The sequence below is a fragment of the Boleophthalmus pectinirostris genome, unplaced genomic scaffold, assembly GCF_026225935.1.
Source record: "Boleophthalmus pectinirostris isolate CB_2022bp ecotype Guang Dong unplaced genomic scaffold, ASM2622593v1 HiC_scaffold_7, whole genome shotgun sequence".
Lineage (NCBI taxonomy): Eukaryota > Metazoa > Chordata > Actinopteri > Gobiiformes > Gobiidae > Boleophthalmus > Boleophthalmus pectinirostris.
This window is the reverse complement of record NW_026571473.1, coordinates 24,470,345-24,484,537: the sequence shown is the minus strand read 5'-3', so window position 1 is coordinate 24,484,537 and position 14,193 is coordinate 24,470,345. Positions and strand designations below refer to the sequence as shown.

General features: G+C 37.9%; 2 protein-coding genes across 2 annotated transcripts in view; one reads left to right on the top strand and one right to left on the bottom strand.

Moving 5' to 3' along the window:
* Window positions 1–251: 251 nt before the first annotated feature.
* The window catches only part of cyfip1 (cytoplasmic FMR1 interacting protein 1), a 30,280-nt gene continuing 16,338 nt past the window's right edge, over window positions 252–14,193 (bottom strand). Inside the window, 14 exon segments of the mRNA XM_020918846.2 lie at window positions 252–899; window positions 1,441–1,588; window positions 2,230–2,468; window positions 2,939–3,033; window positions 3,303–3,375; window positions 3,943–4,073; window positions 4,943–5,033; window positions 5,353–5,496; window positions 11,665–11,752; window positions 12,416–12,615; window positions 12,878–12,997; window positions 13,079–13,187; window positions 13,454–13,530; window positions 13,686–13,782. Of these exon segments, the coding sequence (XP_020774505.2) occupies window positions 735–899; window positions 1,441–1,588; window positions 2,230–2,468; window positions 2,939–3,033; window positions 3,303–3,375; window positions 3,943–4,073; window positions 4,943–5,033; window positions 5,353–5,496; window positions 11,665–11,752; window positions 12,416–12,615; window positions 12,878–12,997; window positions 13,079–13,187; window positions 13,454–13,530; window positions 13,686–13,782 (1,777 nt within the window). The 3' untranslated portion in view covers window positions 252–734.
* LOC129412012 (fibronectin type III domain-containing protein 9) lies at window positions 9,901–11,101 on the top strand. Its single transcript, XM_055164521.1, has 2 exons — window positions 9,901–10,191; window positions 10,628–11,101. Exons 1-2 carry the CDS (start codon window positions 9,925–9,927, stop codon window positions 11,015–11,017), a joined length of 657 nt encoding a protein of 218 aa, XP_055020496.1. The 5' UTR covers window positions 9,901–9,924; the 3' UTR covers window positions 11,018–11,101.

Genomic DNA, 14,193 nt, shown 5'->3' with positions numbered 1-14,193 from the left:
AGTTTTAGATCTCTTTTTTCTCATTTAAACTATTAATAGCTCTCTAACCAGTCCACACAGGTCAGTACTCGTGGTACTACGTGGTTCAAGATCTCATATTACTAGTTTACGATGGTCTTGATGAAGATGGTTAAACACAGTACATTGCAGTTTATTTATCAGGCGGTCATAATGTTATGGCTGATCGATGGAAGTCACTTGTGATACTTGAAATTTAAGTTTTTTCTAGTGTTTAAATCAAAACCAACCACCAGATTTGTTACATATTTATTGAATTAAAATGATTTAAAACATCTGAAACACAAGGCACATTGAATAAATGCTTAACATGAGTATAAAGGTCTTATTTCTCAGATATTATAAAATGTTTTAACATGCAAAATCCAAAATGGACTTTCAAACCCTTTCTTAAAATACTTTTGCACCCATTATAATAAACCACTGCAACCCTTAAATATTTATCTGCTAAAACTAAGTCCCAAAATTACTTTCAGATTTCCAAGTATAAAATAGTTACCAAAATATTGTATTAATTTATGATAATAAGGCACAAGTGAATACAAAATATCATTAACAATAAAAAGTGGCCCAACTTTAACTTGAATTCAATGGTCCTGCTATTGCAACCTGAAATACACGATAAAGGAATATTTGTGGTACTATGGCAATGTGTTTGGAAGTATCACTGGTCCACAATATTGTAGTATTGAAATATTTGTAAAAGTAGTAATACTTCAGCTGCTGGCGAGGGACTGGTGAATGGGAGGTTGGAAACACCGCACATGTTCGACTGGCATGTTCTCACCATCCCCAGACTTCAGGTACTTGTTCAAAATGGCAAATATTTCATTGTTAAGCACCTGGAATTTGCGGATCCTGTCAACCATTTTCTTGAGAGGCTAAAAAAAAAACAAAAAAACCATAATGTAGTTATAAGGGAAGGTGATAATGAGAATTTTTAAGAATACATACTACTACAATTACTACAACAGTATGCTGGACTGGATATATTTTAGCCTATTACTGAGATTTTAACTGTGCTGCAACATTAATGTCCAGTAGACTTTATGAAACAAGGAATACAAAGACTAACTACTTATCTTCTTCATCTTAATAAGCACCAAATCATGTGACACAAACTGGCCTTATATTGCACTACTGATAAAAACCTTTCAATTCTACCAAACAATGAGTCAGGCTTGTCCTGAGTATGCACTGTAGTCTAGACATCCTATAATGTAATGTAGTTTGAGGCTAGATTACAGCCATTCTAAATAAATTATAGTCCAGCATGAAGTGCATTTGTTTGAATCAATGAAACAGACAAGCTAATGGCATCCCAAATTCACTTTTATTGCTGTTTTTAAACCAGTAGGAGCCCATTTCCCAGCTGTTACCTTCAACACTGTTTTTGTGACACATTCCTCAAAGCACACTCACCACACTCTTGATGACCTCGTCCTTGCCGTCGTGTTTCTGGACCTTGAGCAGGTGGTAGCTGAAGTCCAGGATGTCAAAGCGCCGCTGCTGCCCCAACAGAGCGATGATCATGCAGCCAGCCCAGTGCAGCCCGTCCCCAAAGCATTGTCTACAAACGGCGCAGGGGAACACAGTGAGTGCTTTAGGGATTCAAGCTTTCATAAGATCCACAAGGTACATACAGAAAAATCCCGCACACCGTCTTACTTGCAAACGGTGAAATTTATTAGGACAAACCGTGCAACGTTTCGGCACTAGGCCTTTGTCAGGCAAAACAGCCTGAGAGAGCCTAAGATCCACAAGGCAAATCTGTAAATGTTCATACTGGGGCCTGCTCCATATCTCAGTTCAACACTACAGGCCTATATTAACTGAGTGAGGCAATCTGAAACCATGTAAAAAGTAAACGCATTATGCCGTTGACCACAGTATATCAGAGTTTAACAAGGCTTTAATAGTCTCTACTCAATTTTTAAATTATCTGAGGCAGGCAAAGAGGAAGGAGACTATTTAAAATGTGAAGAAAACATATTTGCATGTTGTAATAAGGTTTATTTGTCTTCAAGTGGGGCTTTATTATAAACTGCTCACTTTTCCCTCACTGGTAAGGCAAGGTAAGGCAGACTTCATTATTTCCACAGGCAAAGTGTTTCAGATAATTACTTGGTTTCTTAAGTCCTCCACTGCTGCAAGCTTATAAACATATAAACATAACGAAATATAATAATATAAGAAAATGAAAAGACTTACTCAACAGTGAACTCGTGAGCGCCCACGGGGATGCAGTAGACAAACTGCATGGCACTCCACAGACGGTGAAACTCCACACACTCGTCCACGTGCATCACTCCGTTACTTGGCAACGGGCCGCGCCAAATCGGGTCATCGAGGAAAGCACGTACCCGGGTCAGGATCACCTCGAACATGGAGAGGCCACAGCACAGGCGCTCTTTGGTCAGGAGGTCCCCTTCACGGGCTATGGCTATTTGCTACAGACAGAAAAACAAGACTTCAAATCAGAAAACGTCAGTTTGGGTTTTTTTTTGGATATGTGTTTTCCATTTTTCCATCATTCGCTCATAGAATATTGTTTTGAATTGTTAATTCTTCATCACTTCAAATTTAAAGATACAATGCAGATTACAACAATAAAACACACAAACACTCAACTTAGCACAATACTGGCATGGTCACGAGATTGCAATTTGCTGCCCTCTGTTTACATTACATGTGCAGTATTCAAACTGTGTTATAATGCAATTACTAGGGGTACCATGCCATGTACGTACTTGTAAAAGTTTGTTTATTTGACAGTGAATTTCTATCAATGTCAGAAAGTTTTAAAAATCGTGAAATTCAAATCCCTGTTTTGATCCAGGAGCATTTGTGACTCTTCATTTCCACGTCATTTTCACCAGTTTTCTCAATGCTGCTGTTGTTTATTTGAACAACGCTCTACCTGAGGGGTCCCAAGGCGCTCGATCAGAGGGACCATGTGCAGAGCTGTATATTTCGCCTCCAAACGCTTCATCTTTGCATCCAGACGTTCCCCCTCTAAAAACAGTAAAAGTCAACATTAGCATCTCAAAATCTTTTTGCTCTTTTCTAAATAATATTTTTTTGTGTCAGTTCAACAATTTCCTTCAGTCAGGCTCTCTCTGCTTTGTAGTTTTAGATAATTTTTAGAATAAACGATCATGTTTCAAAAGTATGTAAATATTTAACACAGTTAATGAATATGGCAATTTATTAGGTTCTGTATTGTAAATGAAAAATAGATTGAGGATAGTAGATGACAAGGGTAGTGACATTCTTTTATGTACCTTTGACATGGACTCTGGGCAGGATGTTCTGGAAAGGTGCAGCATGAAGTAAATCACAAACTTCCTCCTGGGACTGAACAGAGCACACAAAACAAGAGTCACACAAAACAAACCACAAACTGCAATTCTTTTTCTCGACATGCTTTTCTGCCTGACCTGCCAAGGTTAAAAGCCCCCATTGTGAACTCTAGTGGGGCTTAATTTCTCCAAATGAAGCAAAACAATAATTTCTGTGTGTGACTGATTGAGTGAGTGAGTGAGGGGGTGTAGTTATTACAATTGTGGGGGACCTTGAATCATCTCATGGGGATGTGCCTCATTTATCGAGAGAAAAATGAGGACCCCTTTGGTGAAATTCTTCACTATCAGATCAACAACTTGGTATGAGAGGGTAAGGTGAAGCAGTAGTAATTAGGTTATTTGGTCCTGCTTGGTTGGCTATGCTTAATTTTATTTGCATGATTAATTCCTAAATTACGTAAATATGAATGTGTCTATGTAAATTTAGTCAACTATAGGTGCACAGCTATACAATTTTAACACCACTTACATGTCACCTCCCATCTCGAGGACCACTTACTTACATATATAGAACATCTAGAAAAGCCCAAATGGTACACTGCAGTGTTTTTGCACATACCAGACTCTGCTCACTCAGGAGGCAGAAAAGGAGAGCGTTGCCGACTTCCCGCAGGTTTTGAAAGCAGACGGTTTTGAGCTCCGCATACTCCACTATGTCTTTGAGCTGGTGATGAAAGAACTCCAGGATACCTATAGAAAAAATGCATTGAATAGTTATAATGCAGCAACAACACTGTGCTAGCTTAGACGGCAGCAGGTTGACATTCAAATATTGCTAATTATATAAAGTAATAATTAAGTGAAATTCCTTCTCATGTGCCCTTGCCAGTGAGGTGTGGTGTAGGTCTTTGGACAAAAAAAGATATGGCTATATATCTTGATCCTGGTTTGGCGCTACTATTAACCTCTACGGGCTTTATAAATTGTGTGGAAAGCTCTCTACTCTCAGTCTAAACAACATCACTTTGGCAACGTTTATATGATGATGGTCTGAACAGACGCAAAAGTGGTGGTGGGTCTTCATTTTTTATTCCGTGTTTAGACAAGCGTTTTTGGGAAGAAATCTGCGTCGATAAAAACTGTGTGGAATTCGATTGGGTATGCATGCCAGGCAGCTTCTCCCAGGTCTCGTCCGTAGCCGTCTGGCTCCCCTTCGACGAACTGATGCATCCAGAATTTGACAGAGGTAATCCTTCTCTGTTCACTAATAGTATCTCTGCATATTCTGCACATTTGTTGGGATGCCTCTTTGTAAGTTTATTAGAGCTGCCAGAGAAGCTTGAAGGTCTGACGCATGGAAATGATCCGACATGTTTGTTTCTGTGTACTGTATGTATGTGACACGAACGCATACGCAACATGAGCAGATCTGACCAGAGTTTTGCGTCTTGGGTAGTGTAGTTTTCCACTCTGGAGGGTGGATTCAGATTTTTGCGTTTTTAAACCCCAAAAACTCTGTCACGAAAGGCACTTCAAATAAAATATTTTGTCGTTTTTACCCGCAAGCATTTTCGTGTAAACAGGTCCTTATTTCTAAACCATACATTCACATTTCTTACCCGGAGAGCCGTACTCATGACGAGGGAGTCTGCAGATTTTAGGCATCACCTCCATCAGAGTTTTCACATATTGCATGATGGTACCTTGAAGCTGAACAAGACAAGAACAACACAAGTTTACACAATATGTCAATATGTCACAGTACATAAAGTAAAATACAATGGTCTGTAAATCTTACACATTATGTCAGATTTGAGATATTTTACTCTTCAATATTAGGGTGTTAAAACTGGAAAGCTGCAGCACATTTCAAAGTTGTGACTAGGAATTTTACTACTGAATTGATTCACATTAATTCTGATTTCTCGTTGCTTGTTTTAAAACTTTTGTATTGAAGGATTTTGTATTAATCAGTAGTACAGCCGTTTCTCCTATAATACCTGCGCATATACCTCTGTGTGATACTGACCAGGCTTTTGACCACTTTGAGCAGCTCCTCCATCACCACTGCAATGCCCTGGTAACCCAGCAGCCGACACATGACTTTGATATGAGGCGGACCCAGAAAGTTTCGGTACGATCCATAAATACTGCTGTAGGCCAAGTTCAAGGTCTGCAAAGAAAAATTAAACAAAAAAAAATCATTCAGATAATCATCAAATCAAACTGTTAAGTAAACTAAATAGTGAGCAAGGTTTTTCCACTAAGGTTGAAACAAGCTGAGGAAAAAGTCCGAGAACAGATTTTACAAGAGATACTAGGCTAAAATACACGCATTAACATTCTCAATAGAGTCAGTAAAGCTTGTATAATTCAGGTCAGAAGCAGTTTTCTCCTCTTCAAGGTTGAATAATCTTTCACAAATCCAGCACATTTCTGGAGTGATAAAGCTTATATTGATATCAGTGAAAGCAAAACAAGAATTCAGATATACTTGTACTGCAATGTACTTGAGAAAATGTACAACTCCTAATTCTTATTCACACCTTTTATTTTAAACATACACTTTTTTTTAAACACACATACTGAATTAAGATTGTCGTAAATGTATTAAACTTTAATCCAGGTCTTTTTCTCTCACACATGGGTTTATCGATAGACCATAGCTACCGTAGTCTCTGCAAGGCTACTAAAGGGGACAGTGAAGAGTGTGATGGGAAAAAGCACTGTTCCATTGACTTAAATTATCAATGTTGTGCCTATTGGAAGCCTGTATACTTCTGTCAGTCCAGTCAATCATATTTACGTCATTTGCCAAGTGTGTGTCACTGGTTACACATTTCTGCAAAGCTCAGCAAGTGCTTGCAACAATGCATTGCTTCATCTGCCAATGTCATCTGTGTTTTGATGAGTCAGTTCTTTGTTTTAGCAATCAATATTTGATTTTTGGTAATAGACATCTCCAAACTAAACAGCATCTCTGTCAGTAGTGCTACCATCAGTTAGTTAGTTGGTTAGGGCTGCACAATTAAAGGCAAATAATTAAAATTACAAGTCTGTTGCTGCTATTAAGGTAACAGAGTGTCCCTTGCAAACAACAGCTTGCCAGTTTTTGCTAGTAATGTTCCCTGATGTCTTTAAATGTGCCTGATTAGAAAACCAAAAGGACAAGTCAATCACAATCACAATTTCAATTTCATTTTTCCAAATTTATGCAGCCCTACTGACACTGTCAACATCAACATCAGGCTTGTGACTGCATCAGATAAATCACACAATTACATAATTTTCAAAATCCAGTTGACATTTTTGAACAGAGGCTTTTAGGCTGCAGACAGTGCTCTGTCGCATATCACTCCATCTGTCATCTTGAATAAGATGGCAAAACCCCTGAACCATTTCCTCAGCTATTATACAGTGTAAACGGATAAAACAGGAACCCAGAGTACACATCTCTGTACAGAAGAGGAAAAGCATGTAGTCTTTGCTGGTCAGACTAAATAGAACGTGATGACTTGTTGAATACATTACGTTGAATTCACTTTTTAAAATTCAGGCATATTTTTGCTTTGCTCAGGTATAGTCTTCAAATACCCCTTTTTGTAATACACTAAAATTACATTAATAGTAAAAGTGTAAGTTTATCTTCACTATTTCAATTGACGCACACGGATAACTTAATACCATAATGCCATACATTTGCCAAGTTAAATCCTGGAGGCTGTAAAATGTCAATAAATCCGTCATAACTCAGAGATCATTCACACAGTGATGACAGCACTGACACTTACAGACTAATCTGATTTAAATATAGAGACAGGGGCAATGTTTACGTCACTCAGTGCCATTTGTTACAATAACTATATATCTTCAGATCTCTCTCTCTCCTCCTTTTCTCCACCATATCGCTCTTATATTGGTAGAGTTATGAAGCAGTCCTCCTCTTTTTTCCACTCTCTCTTTCCCTCTCTCTCCCCCTCTTCTCTCTCTCTCTTGTTGGTAGTGTTATGCTGTCGCTGCTCTAATCCAGTTGTGTGGCAGGCAGCAGTAGAGGACACAGCATACTAACCAGACTATCCCAAACATTTCCAAAAAGAAGAGGTTTTATTTATGATGACAGCTAAAAGACACTTCTTGAAATGTCCAACCCATCACAGCTGCTTTACTGGTAAGTCTTGATTCTAGTCTCAAATTGAATGTATGACAACTAGTGATTCTGATTATAAAACAACTAAGTATGTTTGAGCATTATGTCATCAGTGATGTACTATGGTTTATGGTTATACAATAGTATTCAATTAATTTGATCATGATGCCTCAAAATATTTTTTGTTATATTGCTATACACTGCTCCAGTTATTTTTGTATGGACCAACTGGATAATGTACTGCAGTGAATCCCAAAGTCATGAGTCACTGAGCTTGATGTGATTTAAAGATGTAATTTAAATAATTTAAAAATGATGTAACTGTATTTAATTTGTTTAAATTAAACATCAAAAACACAAAAACATGTCAAATAAACCATATTAAACTTGAACTTGAAAATATAACTGCTGTCAACTTTTGGTGGCAACCTCTGATACATTATGGCACACAACTGTACATTTTTTTCTTTAATATCTGCTATAACAAAGCAACCATTAATGATGATCACTTTTTTAAAATGTGAATGCAACACAATACTGATAAGAAGCGCCAGAACACTGTACTGTGTGCCAATTCCAGCCCTGGATAATTGAGCGTGTGGTATGATCTTAGGTGGGTATGACATATAATAACAGTACAAGCCAATAAGAGTACAAGCTAAAACGCAAATAAGTCACAATGGAGACCTTCAAAGAAAAATACAATATGAAAGACTGAGTGCGTAAGCATGCACATCAGTATCCCGGTTATGAGCGAGCTTTTGGAGTATCTTGGTTTCTAAGCATGCTTGTAAACAGCACATCCCGAATACTGCCATCACCCGGACATAGCTAATAACCGGGATACTGATGTGCATGTAAATGCACTCATTATTGACAGAAGACCAACACTCTCCAAGTGTACTGTGCTAATAAAGAAAAGAAAAGAAATAGTACCCCTCAGCTACTAAATGCTACACAACTGCAATATACTGTATGCTGCTTAGTTGAACTGGAACTTTCACTGCCTTTTAAGATTTTTCCAATATCTTTAAACCCTACCTGTTTCCACAATAGAATTCCAGCTTATATATAATGTGTTTGATGTTACCCTCTACAGTGTTATTACGCTCTTCGTAGTCAACGTGTGAATTCAAGTGTATGCTTTTTGGTGAGGACTATAGGAGCACAACAACTATGTGTAATCATGAATATACTATGTGAACAAACAGGAGTGCAATAGTCAGCGGCAACATCACGTACCAGTAAGTCGCCACAAACTCACACTGGCTGGTTAGTTGTCAGTAAATTCATCTCACAGAGGTCTGCAACTGTAGTCTAGTTATGTAGTCATTTAATCTGTAAATGGTGTTTTGGTCAACCAACTTTTTTCTTACTATTTTATAATGGATTAAACACATTTATTTGCACAACAGCACAAAGGAGACTGCAGGAGTGTGGCTGGACAGTCACTTATGAAGATGCCATTTACTAGTACTCTGTATACCAGTACTCTATACAGTTTTAATACTGTGTTTCTATGATCCTAATCCTAATAATACTGAGAATTTTTGTCAGCACCACTCTGCCTTTTAGTTGATTAAGTGATGCAAAATTATGTTTTTATTTGACAAAGAATTTCATCAGTTGACTGTAGCCCTACAATCATAAAAGAAATAATCTGTCTCTTCCTTTAAGATCAAATGCCCTACCAGGATCTCTGTAGTTGGCCTTGTAACTGAATAGCAAGGCTGACAAATATAAACTATATGAAAATAAAATTTTACATCTACCACAGTTTGGTCCCCGGGGTGCAGTTGCCGGATCACTACACTCAATAAGCCATAAAGTAAACAGACTTATGCGGAAAATAGATTTTTAAAACATGAGGTATACCCGACTGATATTCAAAACAAACTAACCAAAATGTACATCCTCGACCATTTTTCATTGTGATGTTCAAAATAAAGAAACAAAATAAAAAAGAATCAGTAAGAAGTGCACGAAACACTAACCAAGGACCAAGTGGTCTCAAATTCAATCCACAACTAGAGTAGGACTTTAGGTAAAATTGCCCACATAAGAAAAAGACTTCTGAGCACCATTGCAAGAAGTTCATTCACCAGTGAAACCAATGGAGTAACTGGTTACTTCTGTTTGTCAATATGCCGGTCTATAACCACATGAAAACCTTGACTGTGCAAACACAGTCTGAGGAGTAGGCTGAAACTCCTTTATCCTTTATAACTCATCTTGCGGCCCATAAGTTCCAATTTATGACACACCTTTCACAATAAATATGATACAGTACCACAGTACAAATGTTCCTTTCAGTATAATTCAGCATGTGCTATGAGTTTTCTGTCTTTAATTTTAGGTTTTCAGTGACAACAAAAAAGGACTATATTGAGACATTTTGAGACATTTTCAACACAAAACCACATCACAAGAAAACAGCAAAAGCAGAGCTGCATCATGGGAGTTGTAGTCTACAACATCTCGTCCACCTCTGCGAAAGTGACCTGGCCCAGGTCCCCTTACTGCCTGGACACTTTCTACAGTGTGATGTATGACCCCAACTGGAACAGCCTTCTGATGGGCTACAAGCGGAAGAGCTTCATGCATGAGGAGCGCATCCCCGTGAGCCAGACCACCACACATCTCGCCAACCTGCACCCACAGACCGCCTACTTCCTGTGTGTCACCTGTCAGGCAGCTAATCCGGTTCGAGAACAATGTCAGGTATGTTTGTTATATAAAAATGTATAAGGATCACTGCTTCCACAGTCTAAAAACATGCTGGGTAGAAAAGTTGATGTAACAAACTATCCCTCTTACTTCTTGATTAATAATTAACATGTAAAAGTGCAATACTGTGTCTGTAGTTATTGTAGTTTCTGCAATAATCTGTGGCAATCCCTGGAGCTCCACAGTAAAAGAACATTTTGCAATGTTATGGTCTTGGCATTTGTCACTGTCAACAGAAGTCAATAAAAGACTTTAAAATATGGTGTTCATATTAAAGTTAATATTTTTTAAATTAGTCCTGGGCATTTTCAGTCAAGGTTCAAAATTTGTAAAGGGCTTATTTTGACAGTTTCGACATTAATGTCAATGCGTGTTATTATAATACAACATAATAATTTTGAAAGTCTTATTTTTGCTTAATTTCTGGCAGGTTTTCAACACTTTGGGTGAGAGCGGTGACACCAGCGACCGGACAGGATGGGAGCTGGCGATGGGAGTGTGGCTGACTTGCTGCATCTTACTCCTGATCATCGCTGGGGTCCTCTTATGGGGCTGCCTCCACACTCTCTGCTCCTCTTTGCTCCCCAACCAAACCAACACGGATAATGGGAGAGTTGTGGACCAAAACCACCAAGATAACTCTGGCTCAGGACGCCTGTACACCCCCAGCAGCAGCGAGGACAGCACCAACAACAACCACGGGACCGTCAGCCAAACTCCTCTGATACTGCCACAAACTAATAATAGTAGTGCCCTCATGCTAAACCAGGACCATGAGTTGAGGAGTCTTTCTAAGCTGTCTGGGAGCGAGTCAGCGTGAGCAGAATGGATTGAGGTCATTACAGCATTGTTCTAGCCCGGCAATTGACAGTATTTTTCATCCGCTGATTAAATCCCTTTTCATTCAGACAGTGGAGAAAAAGCTTTAGATGGGACATTTTGACATTCTCCAAATGAACAATTCTGGAAAATGGTGGCTTGGCAGGTCACACTGATTGTTTTACTTGTAAATAAAACTATGCTCAGGAAGATTTGCAATGTCTTTTACTAACAAAAGTGTCTATTTTTCTAATAGTAGGATTTAAAACAACACTGCATACCTATCTGGAGGGGAGGGAAGGTTAGCCTGTTGTGTTGTTTTTTAGATTAAGTTGGCAATCATCTATAAGTGTTCCCTCCAACTCCTCCAGGGAACCACCAAATAATGCATGCAATGGACAGTTCTACTTGTAAGATAAGCATTTAATCTTATGGCATTTCAAAAATACAAGCTCATGTTTTGTTTTGTTTTTTATTAGTAGCATTGAAGTTAGAAAGGATAAAAGAGGATCACTGCTGTATGTATATATAGTCTCAATAGCACAGTAGAGTAATATATGCTCTCACTTAAATATGGGATTAGAGGTAAATAATAGAGATGAAATTGCCTCACTTGTCAAAAGCATTAGCATTATAACATCTACTGACCTTTGAGCCGTACAAGTACTGTGGCTGAGCGGTGGGTGGTTTGTCCCTTTGAAACTCCTGAGAGAAAGGCAGGATTGTGCGCACAAATCTAAAACCAAGCAGAAAGCCATAACAACATTTTATTTGACTGACAATATCACATAATTTTCTATTTTTGTATATTTTTTCAGTATTTAGTACAATAATGCCAAATGCCATCAGCATCACATGCACACTGTGTAAAGTCTGTCGGGCAGATGGTGATATGAGCTGTTAATCTGTATTGTGTTATTTTGAAAACAATCATCTCTATTTAATCCACGGATAAACTTCTCCATTTGGTTCTGTCCACAAACTCAACTGCTGAGTCCAGAAGCTTTTGAGATTAGAGTGTTTAATTGAGATGAAGGCAGAGCAAATTACTATTAATGCTGATTTGTTTAATAAATGTAGTGGGCTAATGGATAAAGCAGCCTGTGGGCAACTGTTGTCTTTCCACAGTGCCCCATGACTTATACAAAGTGTAAAGAAACATCTATTCATTCCTTCATCATTGCTGGTCATTAGGTACTATGACTATACTTACTTACTTATATTACTACTATACTATACTTTTTCTTAGCCATGCATTTAGCCTGACTTTGCACAATGAAAATCAATTAAAATATTGTAACAAGTAGCAGAACTGAACCACTTAAGTGCTAAGGACACTAAAATGAACTATCACTATTAAGTTAGTCTAAGTCTAAACAGGAGAAAATCATTAGCATACCTGTTGGTGGACCCGTTGTAGCAGTAGTTTGGCAGGAAATCGTAGTTGAGCTCCCAGAAGACGTGCAAAGTGATCCGTCCGTATGGAGCCGAGACATTATGGTTGGCCTCTCTGAACATGGCGTCAAAACTGTCCAAGGTCAAAAACTTGCACAGCAGTTTGTGTGTCATCCGGTTAATCTCTAGCAGACCATCCAGCTCCTGTTAACCACCAAAAACATGTTAAAAATACTGCATGTTGTAGGGCGTGGTTAAGTCAGTTCCAATTGTCAGAAGTACAGTCATTTATCAAAACAGTTTAATCTTGTTATTGCATAGGTATTAGTTTAAGTAGCAGTTCATATTTCAGTGTTCTTTCACAGGTTAATGCTTCTGAAAAAAATGAGTATTTGAACTGAATGATCAAATATATTGCAAATGTAATCATGATATTAGTCTAAACTTGATCATATCGTTACTATACCATGATGGAGGTGAGGTCTTCACTCTCAAAGCGGTTAATGGCCAGTTCCATAGATCTGTACAGAGCAGCTGAAACCCTCTGAGTGATGAGTCGGTTTAGATCAATGGAGCGACCAAGGAGCTATGAAGAAAAAAAAATCATGATATGAAACAAACAAAACAAAACAACTGGAAAAATGAATGAATATAAAATTATGAATACCTGGACATGTTTTTGTTTGAGCAGAGTTTCATAGCGGTTAGAAGCAGGCCATGGGATATTGGCTCCTTGGGATTTGCAGTCTGCTCTTAAGCGCTTGTCGAGCAGTAGACTGTGAAATGGAGGAATAAAAAGTTAATACAACTGTAAGTTTTAAAGTGCCAAAACTTCAGTCATCGAATAAATTGTGATAGCAATTTTTGTCTGTATACCTCACTTTGGGGCTTAACAATGTGGGCTGAATAAGCAGTTAAAATAAAATTACTAATAACAAGACCGAATAACAAGAGATTATTAAGGGGCTGGTTAATTGAATATTGTGAAGGTAAAAAGACACCACAGTATTTAAATTTATTCAAATAAAAGATGAAAACTTGCCTTCCAGCTAGAATTTTGTAATAGGCAAATATCTGGTCCGCAAGCTTGTAGACGAACTGATCAAAGCACAGGTTTACCTAAAGAGACAAAAGATGTAAATGAAGTGTATTCTTCAAAAAATCTCTCAGACGTTTTAGAATATACTGTGTAGACTATAAATATGCCTTAAAGAGAGGTTAAAGAAAGGCTAAGCATGGAAACAACCCAATAAAGAATTTTGAATTTGTTTTACCTCTGCCTCTATTTCATCGTACAGGAACTGCTTCTTGAATTTGGTCAGAGCGTAGTGAGCACTGTCGTTGTACAAGTCCAGAGGGTACAGCACATATCTGAAATTCAATTACATTCATTTAAAATTAATTACAATATTTTTTATAAATAGAAATACATTATTTATTTAATTAGACCTTGATGTAACGCTAAATAATTCTATATATTTGTGAATGGAGTGACTGCCTCAGTCTGGCCTTTTTAAACATCTGTAGAGGAAGTGCTTAAGGGCTTACATAAAACCTGTTAGTAGGTATAATCCTGCAGTGAAGGTTAAGAACACTTGAAACCATCTACAATTTTTTAGGGGATTACCAAGGATCCCCTCACTCTGAAGCTCAGAGGAAAGTATACAGTATACTGTATTACTGACTGATACCATGAACAAAACACGAGTGAAACTAATAACTTCACAAAATGTAAAGAGTATGGACAAAGATACTTTGTGATTCTTTGGATGTGACACGTAT

Excerpts from the sequence above, each read along its gene's own strand:
- LOC129412012 (XM_055164521.1), top strand. The coding sequence starts at position 9,925 with ATGGGAGTTGTAGTCTACAACATCTCGTCCACCTCTGCGAAAGTGACC. Across the intron at positions 10,192-10,627 it reads CGGTTCGAGAACAATGTCAG|GTTTTCAACACTTTGGGTGA; the intron begins GTATGTTTGTTA and ends AATTTCTGGCAG.